The sequence below is a fragment of the Megalobrama amblycephala genome, linkage group LG18, assembly GCF_018812025.1.
Source record: "Megalobrama amblycephala isolate DHTTF-2021 linkage group LG18, ASM1881202v1, whole genome shotgun sequence".
NCBI lineage: Eukaryota > Metazoa > Chordata > Actinopteri > Cypriniformes > Xenocyprididae > Megalobrama > Megalobrama amblycephala.
This window is the reverse complement of record NC_063061.1, coordinates 13,645,186-13,662,938: the sequence shown is the minus strand read 5'-3', so window position 1 is coordinate 13,662,938 and position 17,753 is coordinate 13,645,186. Positions and strand designations below refer to the sequence as shown.

Sequence of the window (17,753 nt, the reverse complement as noted above, 5' to 3'; positions counted from 1 at the left end):
TTTGGTCTGTGCGAAACCGTGTGCTGCCAGTTTATCCAGTAGTATTTCGACATCACAGGTTGCCAGTTGGTGAAAAACACCGCATATTGCAGTCATGGAAACCAGCAAACAAACTGGATCAGAGAATCGCAGATTCTACCCTACCTAAAAAGCCTCTGCATCCATCTAAAAACAGCATATTAAAACACAGATAAATCAACTAATCAGCTTACAGTGTGTAAGTCTCTTCAGCTTTCATTGTCAGTTGCGCTCCCTCTTGTTGCGTGTCCTCAAGCTGGCCACCCGCGACTTTGAACGAGGGGGCGGGGCAAACAATATTTTGAATTTGGACTGCAGTAACTATTTTGACCTCTGGCCAATACTGAGCTGGCATTCAAACATAAACACGGAAGTGCTGCACTGCGTCAGCTGCATAGGAGACTGACAGGCAAGAGAAGAGATTGTTGAATAAAGTCATTATTTTTGTTTTGTTTTACGCACAAAAAGTATTCTTGTCGCTTCATAAGATTAAGGTTGAACCACTGCAGTCACGTGGACTATTTGAATAATGTCTTTAATACCTTTCTGGACCTTGAATGACAGTAATTATCTTGCTTTCTATGGGGGATTAAAAACCTTCTTGGATTTCATCAAAAATATCTTAATTTGTGTTCCGAAGATGAACGAAGGTCTTACGGGTTTGGAACGACATGAAGGTGAGTAATTAATGACAGAAATTTCATCTTTGGGTGAACTAACCCTTTAACCCTTTATAACACTCAATTTATTTTTTAAAGATTATTTACGTAACCCCTGTTTATCTACAGTATTGTCATAGCATCAACTATGAATTCATTTTCCACTAAATATATTTTGAGTTATTGTACCTCTATTTACATAGGCTTGTGCTTTACAAAAATATACAGTGGGGCAAAAATCTTTCACATTGAACGTGAAAGAAAGAAAGAAAGAAAGAAAGAAAGAAATTATAAAGTAAAATAAAGAAATGTTAATGTATGTGTGTGTGTGTGTGTGTGTGTGTGTATATATATATATATATATATATATATATATATATATATATATATATATATATATATATAATTTCTTTCTTTTTTCTTTGCACTCCACTGTATATCAGCTGCTTTTTTCAAAACAAGGAGACTGCATGGATCCAAGCTGGCCTTGACATCCTTGCATGCAAAGGCCTTAAAATGTGTGAAAGATGATTAACATTGTCATTTAATAAATGAACAGTCCAGTGCCCATGATCATTATCATTTCTTATGTCCTGAAGCTCTGTCTTCCTCTTTTCTTCACTTCTATCTCTCCATTTCACTGTTTCTTTTCTCCTGTGATAATGGTTATGTGGAAAGCAGCATCGCTGATGGCCAACATGACCCCTCCCCTCCCCGTCCCTCCCGTCTCTATTGTGTTTCCTGCCACAGGAGTCCTCTTACCCCTCTACCTGGCATAGAACCCTACTGGGAAGGCCAGGAAAGGAGCAGCTACAGGCCTCCGCCCTCCAGTCCTCTGTGAGTGCCTGCACCTTGTTCAGCAGTGTGCACTGCCTTATGTCGCATGCGTCCCATGTGCGCTGCTGGGCACGGTTGTTTTGGCAGGCTGTGAACCCATGAGCTATACACACAGGAGACCCACAAAACTTAAGAATTTGTTGCCTTTTGGCACCCTGCCTGACTCACACATTTACACTTAGCCCTGTGAAATTAAATGTGCTTTCTGGGTTCAGTTTCTATTTTAGTGTGAATGAATGTTTGTATAAACACATTTACATTAATACACTTACAATGGAAGCCTAGCAGGCAAGTGTGCCAGAGGGTTTCAAATCAGAAATGTAAAGCTTGTGCTATTTTAAACATAAATGCTCAAGTAAATCTTTGTTGTTTACATTTAAATTCATTATTTTGAGGTGGAACTTGTTCTCTAGGTAGTGCAAAAATAATTTCTCTAAGTGGTGTTTGCATAGCTTAACTAATGTAAAAGTACTAGGGATAGTTCCATTACATCACTTCCGTTTCAATTCCATCACACAGTCACATGTACTGTATAATTATTTGTATATATACTATGGCTGGGACAATACATTGATGCATTGCGAATCGAGAAATGATTCTGGATTGATTCTGATATTTTCTGTATGTATTGCGATTCTCTCTCAAGCTCAATTTTTAACAGCAGATGGCACTGCGTGCTTTAGAAACAGCTGTACTCTGCTTGCTTCCAATTCCTTACACACCACTTGAACCTTCTATAAAATAATCATTCATAAAGTTCGAAAAGGTTGAAGTGAATTATAAGGGTGTTTGCAGTGGGCTGTTTACATTAATCTCGAGTCATAAAAGCATTCTGAGGTGCAAATACATTATCAGACTCCGCCGAACGCACAAGCACTCTTCTTCGTGAGCATTTGAGCATCCGGTTAAAAAAATAGCCTGTCTGCTGTTAAAAACTAAGCTCAGAAACTAAGATCAGAAACGACCAACGAATCACGATGCATCAATAGTATTGTCCCAGCCCTGATACATAGTATATAGCAAATCTCAGCTGTACAGTTATGTATATCATCACAAAACGTAACTATCATCCATCTCTTCAAATAAAGTTGGAGAGAATGTCCAACTTTGTCTACATATACAGTGTACTCATGAAGGGCGATTCTATATAGTATATCTCAACTGCTTGATTGCTTAAAATGTAAACTATATTATCGCCCAGCTCTAATCTGTTAAATGCAACTATAGGCCCTGTTTACGTCTGTTATTAATATTCATCCTGCTAGATCAGTTCACAAGTAGACGAGGGAGACATTCCCATTTACACCTAGTGTTTTAATCCATCTCTTTTGTCCACTTTCGACCACTTCTGTCCTGATTTCTTTGAAGGGAGGGGTCAAACATATATATCTGTTGAGTTCTTGAACACAAAAGAATGTTTGTCATTATAACAAACAAAGTGTAGATATTACTGTCTGTAACGAGATTCATCGTACAGTGTAAACGGCTTCATTGATTATAACAGAAGTTGGTGAGATCACGTCGTCGCAATGAACTAAGATGAGTGACAGCTTTTTAGTGATTATAAAGGGACCACTCTTTGCTTTCTAGGGCTAAGTGATATATAATCAATTCAGAATTCAAAATTTTTTTTAATGCTTGACCAGCAGCCACGTACATACTGCAAAGTTTTGGCATCAACTAAAATTCATGTGTTTGAGCAATTATTATTGTCATGTATGCATGATTTGTTTATTTATTTTTTTTCCTCCTTTCCCACAAAAAATTATTTTGTGTCTCATTTGATTGGGTGGACCAGCCGCAGTGACACGGCACTGGTTTGAACTACCTCTGGAAGTTGTCGAATGTGGACAAGCTCAAAATGTTTTAGACCCCGTTTACGCTTGTGTTTAGCACTGTGCACTTCTGATGGGATTGACGAAAGTGCTTCTTAAAGGTGATAGAGAGTATTTTTTCATCGACTGAGAATCCAAAGACTGTTAGTGAGTTTTTGAAATGAGCGCATGCGTAAGAACAACCCCCCTCCTTCACAGCTCCCAAAAGGAACGCCTCCCAAAACTCGTATTGGAACTGCACGAGTATTGGAACACGAGTGTTTACCACCGGCATTCGCTTTGTCGTGTTTTTTGGATTCATTATGTCGGACTCACCGCAGGTAACTCATAATCTGCAGTTGTTACTTCTGTCTCCTGACAAAAACATTGCATGCGGCGCCTGTAGAGTGTGGAAAGTTACTGGAGCGCGCAGCCGCGCTTGTCTCTCACAAGGAACGTCACGGCAGTGATTGACAAGCCAGAGGGCCAATCCGCGCACGTCTCTCACAAGGAACGTCATGGCAGTGATTGACAAGCCAGAGGGCCAATCGTTTATGTGATGATCGCGTAAACGATTGGCTGATGTTTTTATGGCCCTACCTCTTGCACAGATGATGTATATTAATATTATTATTTTCAGTGCACCTAATAAATAGTCTTTTATCAGTTAGTAAAGACAGTTTCAAGTAATATTGCAAAAATGTATAAAACAAAACATCCTCTTTAGCACCTTTAATACCAGCCGTAAACAGGGCCTAAAAGGCATGAAAATATTAAGATATAATAAACATTAACATTATCATGAAACATCATGATTTTATGTAAACCTGCATTGAAACAATGCATATTCTGAAAATACAATCAAGAAAAAAAGTTTAATATATGCTCTATAGGGGTCTCAAACTCGCGGCCCGCGGGCCACTTGAGGCCCGCGGGATGATATTTTGTGGCCCCCCACCTGACATCAAAGTTTAGTGTTAGTGCGGCCCGCGAGTTATTCTAAAACTTTTGTTTTATTTTGTTATCACTTATGGCAGTGGTCTCAAACTGCCGGCCCGCGGGACATTATGACTGATATGCAAAGAAAAAGTCGCCGTTCTATGGGGGCATTCACATATCGCGTCACATAAGCGCCCGCGCCGCATTCTCCTTCTTTCCAATGCGCTTTTGCTCCAGTGGCGTCTGTCGTTGCTATGCAACCATAAGCCGCGCTCTCAACCGCGTCGCTTCTATTATGAGCGCGCTTGCCTAAATCACAGTAAAAGCTCTTGACTTTAAGTCACGAGCGTCGATTTAAAACCACCGAAACGCGTCCGATGCAACCATTAAACGTTACCGATGTTCAAACGGCATCTTGGACAAATGTGTCTCAGGCTGTGTGAGCAGAAGCGCTGCAGGTGTCTGTCAAGAAACAGAAGCGTGTGCAAATGCATTCAGGGATTGTATTTGTTCAGTACAGTGTTGTTCAGTGCAATATTTTAATGTTATTTAAGCTAACATGAAGTAAGGGAAAATACTTCCACTAGATGTTAAAATCTAATAATGTATGTATGAGAGCTTTTTATTTTTTGGCAAAATAAAGTTGATATAGTTATAATATAACTATATCATAACTATAAAATATAACTATATAATATAAAGTTATATTACACTCTGTAACAATGAGAGAGACACTGCTGTTTACATTTAGTATGGTAAATAAAATATTTATAGTATAGGTATAAAAACATTTTAGTTGCCCTAATGAAAGTAAATGAGAAATAATGCAAAGGAAAGTAAATTTTCTGAAATGTTGCGCTTGAATGTTAATATGGCCCTCCTATGAGGTGTCAATCACAGAAATGGCCCCCCGCCAATTTGAGTTTGAGACCCCTGCTCTATAGTATATACTGCATTAGGCAAACCTATAAAACTTTGTCCTGAGCACTGTGAATTTTACCAACAACCCTGTTACATTTAGTCACAATGTAACCTGTTTGTTTACTAGGCTTCCATTTATGTATATTTACCTTTTCCAATTATAAATTTTTTACATCACCAAACATGCAGTCTATAGATTTTAGGGTGAAATTAACCTGGAGTGTGCCTTTAATTTGATTAAAGCATCGATTTTAATATGTCCTGCAGAGGGCGACACAGCACTTTAATTTGATAATGAGGCAGTGCGTTGAGAGCTGTGGAGTCCTCTCCACAGAACTCGGTCAAGTTGGTCATGAAAGCTTTTCATAACACTCACTTTTATACATAATTAAGCAAGCAGGCGGACTTATTTAAATTATTCAGCTTACAAATATTTTACACAAAATCCTCTCTGAATCAAACTTAATACAGCTTCCCAAACTCACCAAGTCACTCATTACATGGCTGGACCTTTGCTTTGAGATGACTCAGCTGGTGTGTGAGATGAGGGTGTGGATGCGTTTTGATTCTCTTGCGATGCTGTCACTTCTCTATTTAGTTAAGACACCACAGTTTATACTCAGTTCTTCTTAGTTAATTATTCTCACTCATGATGGGTCTCTCTGAGTCTGCCTGCCAAATATTTTCCCTTCACAGGTCCACATTCTTCTATCTATCTATCTATCTATCTATCTATCTATCTATCTATCTATCTATCTATCTATCTATCTATCTATCTATCTATCATTATTTCACACATACAAAATTTGACAGTATAGATTAAACAACGGTGCACGCATTAAGGCCCCAGGCTGCCAAGGGGTGGCTTGGACTCTATTTCATGTGTCTTATTCATCCCCCGTAATGTTTGTTTCAGATTTCTCCCTCCCAAGCATCTGAACCACTGCCTGTATGTCACCAACACACCCTTGCACACCAGAGGTTAATGTGCAGCAACTGGTGTTCCTGTGTTCAAAAGGCTTTTTGTTTGTTATTTTTTGTTTATTAATGGATTGAACTTACAGTATATAAATCGTAAGCATCGCACAATCTTGGTATATTGTGAAGTTTATGCACTTTGCGTTGTTATTTGGAGTTGCTTTTAACAGTGAATGATTGTAGTAGAATGAGCTTTTAATGAGATATTTTGTGCCAAAAACTGTATGAACTGTGGTATTGTAATGCCTGACAATCATTTTTGAATGTTCGGCCTAATTAGTCCAGAAAGATTGTGAATGGTGTGACCTAAAATAGCAACTATATGTTTGTATAAATTTTCCATGTGCAGTAGAATCTGAATTGTGTCTCAGTTTGAAGATTGAAGATTGTTTTAACTCATTATAAAGTTCCAGGAGAATTTTGCATGGAAGGCAAAGTAAAGACAGTGACGGTTCATTTTCTTTGTCTCTCTATAACGTCTGATACCATCTTTCTCTCAGCGATCCTGAGGTCATTATCTTTCATCACAACGTTTAGCAGGACAACAACTTGAAATGATCAGCTGATACGGATAATTACAGTTACAACACACTGAATCTTTGATGTTTTATCAATGTTTTTATCCAAAACATGTTTACTCTTGCAAAATGAAAGCACAGTCTTGTTGATAAGCAAGTCAATATCCGATCAGATCTATCTGTGTTTAGTTTTCTTTTCATTTTCTTAAGACATATTGTACATTTTGCCTTTAAGCATTTGTGAGAACAATGGTGAAAAGTTTAGACTTTACTGGAAAGTGTGTATTGTGTGTTCCCTCTGCTTGGCTTGGGAAAAGCCTGCTTAATAGTGCACTGTATTGTTGCTTGGAACAGGCATAACGTCATTGCACCTGAATGGTGGTCATCAATAGGCAGTTGCCATGGAAACCAAGCTCCGTCACCGCAGCCATTACAAGTGAAAGTGCATGCTGTAATGATTCAGCAAAAACAAAGCTTCAGCCATTACATGTACATTTGTTATTGAATAAAGTATTATGGCTCTAATATTTCTGGATTTTCTCTCTTCTTTTCTGGACTATGCTTGTTATTTCTTGTTGTTTGGTCACATGGATACTCTCAGTTGAATGTCTTTGAAGATGTCACCATCTATGATTAATAAGGACTCATATATATATTATTCATGTTGCCTACAATTCACACTACATTCACATTACATTTAATTTTTGAGGAAACAATAGTGTTGTAAAACTTAATGATATTCAAACAATGGTGACTAGAGAGTATAAGGCCTTAACAAGGATGAGTTATGACAAGATATATCCAGAAAAAAGAGTGAAAATTACAGCAGCAGCAACAACAACAATTAAATTTATATAGAGCACAAAATGGCTTTATTTTGAATTTAACTTCATTTCTCTGATAGGTTTCAGGGTGCTACTTTCTGGGGCCTAAAATTACAAATCTTTCAAGACAATTGTCCTAGACAACATTTTTCAATCTGATTTGAAGATAACAAATTGTTTCTAATATGTAAGGTAACATAAAGATGCCTTGAAAAGATAAACTTGTAAATAGTCTAAATCATAGGTTACATTTAGCTCCCGTGATTGTGACCTTAAAGTAAACAAACCACTTGAGTGATCATTCTGATTAATGCTGACATTCTAAGACCCAAAAGCAGAAAGTTACACAGGGGTCAACTGGTTATCTAAATTATTTATTTATTTTAAAATGTCAGAATAGATTCTGAAACAGTTAATTGTTCAACAGTTCATTCAATTCAAGTAAATAAGCTAATTTATACGCACTGCTGGATTTTATAGTTCATTTCATGCTTACCTGTTGTCACTTTGAGAGTGGTGGGCATGATGTAGTCTAAAAGTGGACCATTTGCTAGGAATCACAAGGTTGGACCCCAAAGGTCACCATTGTGACCTTGAGCAACACATCTCAGGTCACTCCAGTGTGTCCCTGTAAAAGTTTATGTAATTTGTATCTGATTGCCAAATTTACAGTTGAACTAATATACTAGGTGTTCACATTTCATTTTTATTGTGTGCTATGTTTTGTATATAAAGTACCTTGGGAGCATCTGAGACTAGAATCGTTCTCACTATGTGTTGGTTTAATTTGGTATATTGTACAATTGAATCACAGGTATTTCTCCCAATCAGATAATGGATGTGGCTTTTTGGATGAGTGATGCAACATCATCAGTATTATAATCAAGTCCAGTTGTCTATGACTTATCATTTCTTTTTCTTTCCCATTGTTATAGGTCATCTTCTGGAAAGATTAGTCCAGAAAGCGTCCGCTCCATAGGACCTCCTTCAGAGTCCTCAGAGGATGGTTTACGGGCTAAGAAGTTTCCTCAAAGTCCCGCCAAGGAAAAGGAGCTGTCCTTATACAAGAAGACCAAGAGAGCAATAATTAGCAAGAAATACAGTGTCTCTAAGCATGAGGCGGAGGCTACCACTCCAATTGAATTGATCAGTCGTGGCCCAGATGGGCGCTTTGTCATGGATCCTACAGATATGGAAACTCCAGTTAAGGCACGGCGCATTGAGGGCTTTCCCTTTGTGGAGGAGTCTGACCTGTACCCTGAATTTCGACAGTCAGATGAGGAGAATGACGATCCGGGGCCCATGCCACCTGTGATGGCTACCCTCAGACCCCATCAGATCTCCCCCATTTCTTCTAGCCAGGAGTCTTACTTGCAGCCCCCAGCCTACAGTCCCCGCTTCCAGAGGCCCATGGAAGGCATGACTATCATGGAAACCAGTCGACTCCAGGCTACAGGGCAGATCCGCGGTGCTCCTCACTTCCGAGCCTTTTCCCATGGCCAGTTCTACAGCTATTTGGGAAGTCCAGGGGAACCTGAGCCTCCTCCCCCCTTCTACATGCCGGACACCAGCCCTCTCAGCTCAGTAATGTCTTCTCCTCCTTACCACCTGGAGGGACCTTTTGGCCATCCCACCATCCCGGAGGAAATCGGTGAGGGAGAGATTCAGCATTATGCAGTCTCTGGCTACACCCTTCCCTTGGCGCATCCCTCCACCTCGCGCTCTCCAGACATCTGGCAACGACCCGATTTCACCTTTGCCACAATTGAGGGTCCTCACTTTATTTTTCCACCCCCACACCCTTTGCATCTTCATCCGGAACCTCCCCTTCCTCCCCCTCTTGTTCTTCCACCTAGTGCCCTCCAGCCCTCCACCCTTCAAGTATCTCCTTATCCTGGTATCCTGCAGCTGGAGGCTCCAAAGAGCCGCCCCAGCAAGTCTCCCAGCAAGGTCAAGCCTCAGGGCCTTCCAGCCAAGCGTTTACCTATGCAAGAGGCACAGAGTCTAGGGCAGCTAAGACACACAAGCCACGGTATGGGTGTACCGGTATTGCCTTACCCTGACCCAGTGTCTCACATGGTTGGCCCAAGCTCATTCGGAAGCCTGGATACCCGATGGTACGAGCTTACACCCAGGCTTAGCCCCAGGCAGCCCCGTAGGATGGAACCCAGCATGGTTGTTCTCCAACCATCCCGCCTCTCACCTCTAACTCAGAGCCCTATTAGCTCTCACGAAGGCTCACCAGAGATTGTAGTACGCCCCAGGCCCCGTCCAAGTGTCATCCAACCCCCAATCCCTCCTGAGATGTCTGAGATCACCCTTCAACCTCCTTCTTCAGTTAGCTTCTCTAGGAGGTCCTCCCCTTCCTCCTCACCTGCTCAAGGCCAAGGTAGTCGAAGGGCAAGTCCCAGCTACCGATCCCACATGGCATTTGCCACCTCAGCGGCAAGCTATCCGTCACAGTCCCCTTCACCTCCTGTTGAAAGCAGCAACATTTTTGGGCAGATGCCAACCCAGAGGAGGACTGAGGAGGAGATCCTTCCATCAGAACCCTCTCCACCCCAGTTATCAGCTTCAGGGTAGGTGCACTAGGCCTGTAGCGTGTGGATTGATAAATCATGTACCATCTGGCCTAAGTGTAACATCTAGGACCCTTTAGGGGTCTCAGTGCAGAAATAAACACACTTTTGATTTTAGTCTAAAGCTACAGTTTGCTCACATGGGCAAAATTATGTTTGCTGCTTGCCTTAAGCTTGTTTTAGTAATGTTAGAACTCATGCTTTCATAGATACACTGCCCCAGATGCCTTGCATTATTCAAAACCATTCAAAACCATTTTCTACATAGACAAGTTGTGCTATAGTTTTCTGTGTCACTAATGCAGCTTTTCATGTCAGACATCCAATTTCATTCATAAGGTCTGTGAAGCACTTTAAAGCACTTGTCTTAAAACCAAAGTGAGCAACTTCAACCAAATGTGGTTGTGGGGTAACAGATTCCAAGTCAAGACTTGATGAATTATTTGCTTCACAGACATGGTGACAGACCTTTTAGGGCTACGTGTCTGGAGAGGTTCTATTTTAAGTCGATTTAAAATGCAACAACGAAGCCCCTAAAAAGCCTGGAATCAGAGGGACACCACTACAGGATCTCAGCCTTTCCATTCACTGTCATGCTTTACCCTGCCTTTCACCCAACAGGAGGAACCCCACATGTGCAATAAAATTGACCAATCCCAGTCCAAATGAAGCCCACTGTTTTGACTAACTCCAGGCTTTTTAGGACGACTCTCAGAATGTATGATGTGGAGGCTGAGGTTGGTGTGTCCAGCACAACAGGCACAGGTCCTCTCCTGTTCCAAAGAAACCTGACCGCATGGTTGCCTTTTCCACACTCCCCCTCTCTCCCACCTCCTGTCACCCAGGTTACCCCAGCTCTAACTGCCAGGGGGAGGCTTGTTGGGCGAATCGTGTTGCAGGGACTGTCTGCTTTCATCTGTTGCAATGTCGTCATCATCTTAAATAGGGCATTTGGTCATTCTTAATGACTCCTCGAGTCTTACCTGCTTTGTTTTTGATTGATCTCAGCTATCTGGGCAGCGTTGTTGTGACCAGGTCCTCTACACCGCAATAGGTAAGGGTTGGATCCATGTCTGAAAGGGGGGGGGCAGCAGGTGGGGCTTTTATTCACCTCGTCCTTTAAAGGGGAATACAAGTCTTTGGGTCTTGCTTTCCTTTTGTTTATTACCAAGTTTCCTGTTTTTTTTTTTTGTTTTGTTTTTTGTTTTGTTTGTTTGTTTGTTTGTTTTAATTTTCAGATAGCCACACATTTAAGTTCTGCAGTCTTGAAGCCTATATGCATTCTGGTCTTAGTATGCATATGTACATTTCCCAGTTATTGATTAGGAAGCCCAGCACATACCATTTGGTCAACACAACCTCATGCTTGAGACACAATACAAAAAATAAAATATCAACAGCTTGAATATCGATTTTGTGAGAAGCTGCCATTTAAAAAGTCCTCATGGTTTGAGATTCATGGTAACCTTCATGGTATACTTTCTGTCTATATATATAAAAAAAGTGCTTTAAAAAATTATAGTAAATGACAGTACAAACACTACTTGCAGAGGCCGGGAATTTTAGTTCGATCCTGGATAAAGGTGACCAGTCGTTAGGGACCGTCTCAAGCAAGAGTTGCATGTTACACTTCATTTCAGGTAGGTGCTTTTTATTGCTTGAAACAGAATTCAAGTGATTTAAAATCCATTAGCCTTTTACAGACACCTTATATGATTAAATGCAACACTTTTTTTGTATAATCATGATTGATCTATAGTGTATATGCAGTGTATGCATAAAACTGCACTTGTTTTGTGTAAGTTTGGACTGCAGAACACATTTCACAATCATGTGAAGCAAGTTTTCTTCCAAAACAATTCCTGCACTTCCTTTACAACGGGGAAAGTTCTATTGACACTAGAAAATGCTTCTTTTTAAGTTGTGTCTTTCACCCAATGAAGTGCTTTTCCGGAGTATTCCCCTTTAAAGTTCTGTTCCATGTGCAAAATGCCATGCATGCCATTGCTAAATATTGCTCTTCAGTTGAAAAACCAACAAATATCTGATTAAATTCTTGTTACATTTGTTGTCCGAGTGCTTTGTTTTATTTTTCATTATGTGACTGTTCCCAAGTAGCCATTTTTCCCTCCCGCCATCTCTCCCCCTGTCAGCATGGTGAAGCCCATTGTAGACAGTATTCATGTCTATGAGCACATTTCTGACAATGCTTTGTCGCTAAGCTGTGATTTTCCCCCTCTACTAATGGCCTTTAATTTCTCTCGGCAGCCTCAGCAGAAGGACGGCCCCTCTATAATGCTATTTCTGTTATTTTGTCGTGCCTCGTGAGAGCTGTGTGTGTGCGAACGTGTGTGTGTGTGTGTGTGTGTGTGTGTGTGTGTGGGGCAGAGTATGCGGGCTGCCGGTTTAAGTGCCTCCATACTGTATTTGGATGGGAAGACTGTACAAACTAAACTGTCTGAGAATGGATTTATAAAGCATGTATTTAAGTATGCTAATCTACTGGAATTACCCCAATCTATGTCATGATTTCTCAAAATTTCTCTTTAAACAGATACATACATTATGTTGCCATATTGAGGTACTGTATACATTTTAAAACAAAATTCATTTCCTAATAATATATGATATATATAATAATATAATATATGATATAATAATATATATTGACGTTTGCCTTCCTGTTGTATAAGCTTTATCTAATTTTTGTTTAAATGTTGATTTGATCGCTAATTGATTTTGGCCAGGAAATACCTGAAAAATTCTTAAGTATACCTCTCTTTCCACTCAAATAAATGTTTTGCATCATACTTATCATGCTAAACTGGATCATGCCTGGTCCAGATCATTTGAGTGTAAGAGATTCATGGGTAATCTAAGTTGCTTGTAGGCCTGCATTAGCAACAGTAATTTGACCAAGCCATGTGGTCACTACTGTGACCGGTTTAATATACATGGCAAGCCACCGCACTACCTGTCCCCTGTGTAATGGCTTTGCCTCTTTTTGCTCCCTGTACAGAAAACGTCGAGGTGCACCAAGTGGCTCTGCAGGGTCTGAGAGGATAGAAGCACTGAGATATCAACGAGTGAAAAAAGCCAAGAAAGCCGGAATCAACAATAACAACTCCAAGACCAGACGAAAGACAGGTGAGGAACAAGTCAAAAGCTACTGTAATTCATACACTATAAGCCTCTTGTACAAAATATAATGTGCCTTTTCTCATCAACATAATCTCTGTAGTAATCTGTTCTGTTGCATACTGCCTTCTATGAAAGTATGCTAATTAAAATGGAACAATGTATGTTCTGTCCTTACAGGGATAACATTTATAATTGTTTTGATACTGTATGTCTCTAACACTTGGGCCAGAATTACTGTGTCTGAAAATAACAAAAGGAGAAATAAAACTAGACAGGTGTCCAGTTTTGTTATGTATGTCCAACCTCATGATCGAGGTATCCAGATTTGCTCCTACCTAGTAACAACGAATTATACAAATGTAGAACCAATTAAGTTGGAGGAAAATGATGTAATGAATCGTGTCACCTTTACCATGTTCCTTTTTTATAAAAACTGTTGCACCCTCTTTGTCAAATAATTCCTCATGTCATCGCATTCATGATCACTGTATCAGTGTCCTTTATTGCACATAAATTTCATTTGAAGAAGATGTGATTCTGGTTCATGTTTAGAGCACTAGAGTAACTGCCAACTGGTTCTGCTTCAATACCCAAATTTTACATTATCAAGTAGCATCAGTAAACAATCATATTCCCAGCAGGAAACTACTACGTTTATTGTAACTGCATGCAAATCGAATGTGAACTTTGTGTAATGTTGTTCATGAATAATGGCATGTGATGCAACATGTCCGTGTAAGCATCTGCCTGTTTTTGCTTCTACCAAATGACAGATGAATTTGCTGCAAAATACTATAGATTAGACAAATAGACTTTAAAGGTCCCGTTCTTCGTGATCCCATGTTTTAAACTTTAGTTAGTGTGTAATGTTGTTGTTAGAGTATAAATAAAATCTGTAAAATTTTAAAGCTCAAAGTTCAATGCCAAGCGAGATATTTTATTTAACAGAAGTCGCCTACATCGAACGGCCAGTTTGGACTACATCCCTCTACTTCCTTCTTTAATGACGTCACTAAAACAGTTTTTTGACTAACCTCCGCCCACAGGAATACACAAGAGTTGCGTTTGTAGAGTGTGTTTGTCGCCATGTCGTCGAAACGCTGTTATTTTCATCCCGCAGTCCAATCACCGGGTCTGATTCCGGCTCAAATTGACAGGGTAAAATTAAAGACATGTTTACAATAACACTGAGCGCGTGCATCTCCACGTTATGGTAAGAGGCGTGACCTTTCCGGGCAAGGTTCGCTAAGCTGCTGTCGAATCACAACACAGGAACCGCTGGCACAATCAGAACTCGTTACGTATTTCTGAAGGAGGGACTTCATAGAACAAGGAAGTCATCAGCCTGTTTTTATGACTGTGGAAACAGCGGTATACAGATAAGTAAATTATGTGAAAAATACTGTTTTTTTTTACACGCGAAACATGAACACATGTTATATTGCACACTATAAACACAATCAAAGCTTCAAAAAAACACGAAAAACGGGACCTTTAATAACTGGTATGTACGCTGCTGTTCAGAAGTATGGGGTCAGTAAGATTTTTTTTTTTTTTTTTTGAAAGAAATTATTAATACTTACTACTCAACAAAGATCAGTTAAAGGGTTAGTTCACCCAAAAATGAAAATAATGTCATTAATTACTCACGCTCATGCCATTCCACACCCATAATACCTTTGTTAATCTTCAGAACACAAATTATGACTCAGTGAGGCCTCCATAGCCAGCAATGACATTTCCTCTCTCAAGATCCATTAATGTACTAAAAACATATTTAAATCAGTTCATGTGAGTACAGTGGTTCAATATTAATATTATAAAGCAACGAGAATATTTGGTGCGCCAAAAAAACAAAATAACGACTTATTTAGTGATGGCCGATTCAGGAAGCTTCGGAGCATAATGAATCAGCGTATCGAATCATGATTCGGATCGCGTGTCAAACCGCCAAACTGCTGTAATCACGTGACTTTGGCACTCCGAAGTGCTGATTCGACATGCTGATTCATTATGCTCTGAAGCTTCCTGAAGCAGTGTTTTGAAATCGGCCATCACTATAAAAGTCGTTATTTAGTTTTTTTGGCGCTGCTGAAATCACGTGAATTTGGCACTCCTAACCGATGATTTGACATGCTGATTCATTATGCTCTAAAGCTTCCTGAAGCAGTGTTTTGAAATCAGCCATCACTATATAAGTCGTTATTTAGTTTTTTTGGCGCACCAAAAATATTCTCGTCGCTTTATAATATTAATATTGAACCACTGTACTCACATGAACTGATTTAAATATGTTTTTAGTACCTTTATGGATCTTGAGAGAGGAAATGGCATTGCTCCCTATGAAGGCCTCACGGAGCCATCGGATTTCAACAAAAATATCTTATATATATCTTAAATATTTGCGTTCCGAAGATTAACGAAAGTCTTACGGGTGTGGAACGGCATGAGGGCGAGTAATAAATGACAGAATTTTCATTTTTGGGTGAACTAACCCTTTAAATTGATCAAAGGTGCCAGTGTCTATTTATCAAAGAATCCTGAAAAAAAAAATGTATCAGTTTCCACAAAATTATTGACCAACTGTTTTCATTCCTGATAATAAGAAATGTTTCTTGAGTGTCCAATCAACATATTAGAATGATTTCTTAAGGATCATGTGACACTGAAGACTGGCTTCTGAAAATTCAGCTTTGCCATCACAGAAATAAATTACATTTTAATATTAAAATAGAAAAGTTCTTTTAAACTGTAAAATGAAAGTAGGGCAGGTTTCAGTTACCAGATGAATTGTGTGAGATACAATGGTGCCATGGGCGATGACAAATTTTAGGACATGTATGACTTTTAGATGCTGCTATGACCAGTCAGAGAGACCTGGAATATTTTGTTATCATCTGTCCTCATGTGCTCATCTGTCTTGCTCTCAATACAGGTGTGCCCCCCTCTCAGACCCAGCAGCCCCACACCTCTCAGGTCCTCCAGCCAGAAGAAGCTCTCTACCTCCGCAAGAAGAAGAAAAAGTTGACTCGCCAGGACCCGTACACCCGCTTCTCCGCTCTGCTGTACCGTCGCCCACCCCGAGAAGATCAGAAAGCCATTTTGGCTAGTATGGACACAGCAGACCCAGACCACGCCACTCTCCTCTGAAGTCCCAGAGATTACAGGCCACACTCTCCCCAAACTCTGAGCTCCTTCCACCTTCGCTCAGCCAGCCAACGTCTTCACATCCACACCGACGCCAATGGTTTACTCCTCTTCTCTGTTCCGTTACACTTAATGTATCACAAGAGAATGCTTGTGTTCCAAGGTTTTGCTCCAGTTCATTTACCTCAAATTCAGAAAGATCGGTCACAAAATCTTATATGCTTTATCTTATCTTTGGGATTAAGTGACTCTTATCAGATGGCGAGTCAGATAAGAGAACAGCTGTCAAGCTTCTATTTTATTTTGCCAGTAGTCTCAACCATATCTTGCAGCAGACCGCAGGATTCTCACAGGTATAGCTCAAAATCACCACAAACAAAGTGCTGCTATACTGACAAACACAGTGGTAGTTAGCAATCAGAATATTCTTGTATTTTCAAATATGTAATTTCACAGTGCAAATTTAGAACATATTTGCAAACCATTCATGAAATGTACACTATACTGTTCAAAAGTTTGGGGTTTTGGGAAAAAGTCTCTTATGCTCACCAAGGCTGCATTTATTTGATCACAAACTAAGTAAAAACAACAGCACTATTGTGAAATATTATTACATTTTCAAATTAATGTTTTTTATTTTAGTATTTTATATGTCATTATTTCCGGTAAAGCTGAATTTTCAGCATCATTACTGCAGTCTTCAGTGTCACATGATCCTTCAGAAATAATTCTAATATGCTGATTTGGTGCTCAAGAAACATTTCTTAATATTATCAATGTTAAAAACAGTTGTGCTGTATAATATCTTTGTGGAAACCGTGATACATTTTCTTTTTCAGGATTCTTTGATCAATATAAAGTTCATAAGAACAGAATTTATTTATAATAGAATTTTTGTAACATTATAAATGTCTTTACTGTCACTTTTGATCAATGTAATGCATCCTTAATAAAAGCATTAAATTAAAAAAAAAAAAAAAAGTTTTACTGACCCTAAACTTTTGAACTGTAGCATATGAATTTGTAATGTATATTAGTTTTAAAGGCACCATAGCGATGGTATTAGACTTATACAGGAGTATGTGTGCATTTAGGATGTTGTTAGTGTCTTTCCTCACTTACCAATACTGCATATTTGAGGAAAAAATAGAAAACACAAAGCACAACATCTGTTAAAGCGACAGTACAGGCAGAGACATGGCTTGGATTGCAACGGCAACCACTTGAATAAGGGAACATTTTATTCCGATGCAATTTTTGATAAACGTACTTACAGAAGCTGCTACATCCTTCTACATTTTTTTGAACACAAACTTGAAGCACTGAAGCAAAACCTTGGTGACTACTGTGAGTGACATTTTTAGTTTATGCCAACCTC

General features: G+C 39.5%; 1 protein-coding gene across 10 annotated transcripts in view; it reads left to right on the top strand.

Annotated features, from left to right (window-relative positions):
• igsf9bb (immunoglobulin superfamily, member 9Bb) overlaps positions 1-16,995 on the top strand; it is a 144,473-nt gene extending 127,478 nt beyond the window's left edge. For 2 of the 10 annotated variants that reach the window (XM_048166202.1, XM_048166201.1), the window contains exons 18-21: positions 1,359-1,514; positions 8,444-10,087; positions 13,107-13,234; positions 16,164-16,995. In XM_048166202.1, coding sequence (XP_048022159.1) covers positions 1,359-1,514; positions 8,444-10,087; positions 13,107-13,234; positions 16,164-16,378 — 2,143 coding nt within the window. In that variant the 3' untranslated portion in view covers positions 16,379-16,995. Of the gene's footprint in view, positions 1-1,358; positions 1,515-8,443; positions 10,088-11,095; positions 12,669-13,106; positions 13,238-16,163 lie in introns of those variants that run through there. The other 8 variants (XM_048166204.1, XM_048166203.1, XM_048166206.1 and 5 more) reach the window with 6 other exon arrangements.
• The last annotated feature ends 758 nt before the right edge of the window (positions 16,996-17,753 follow it).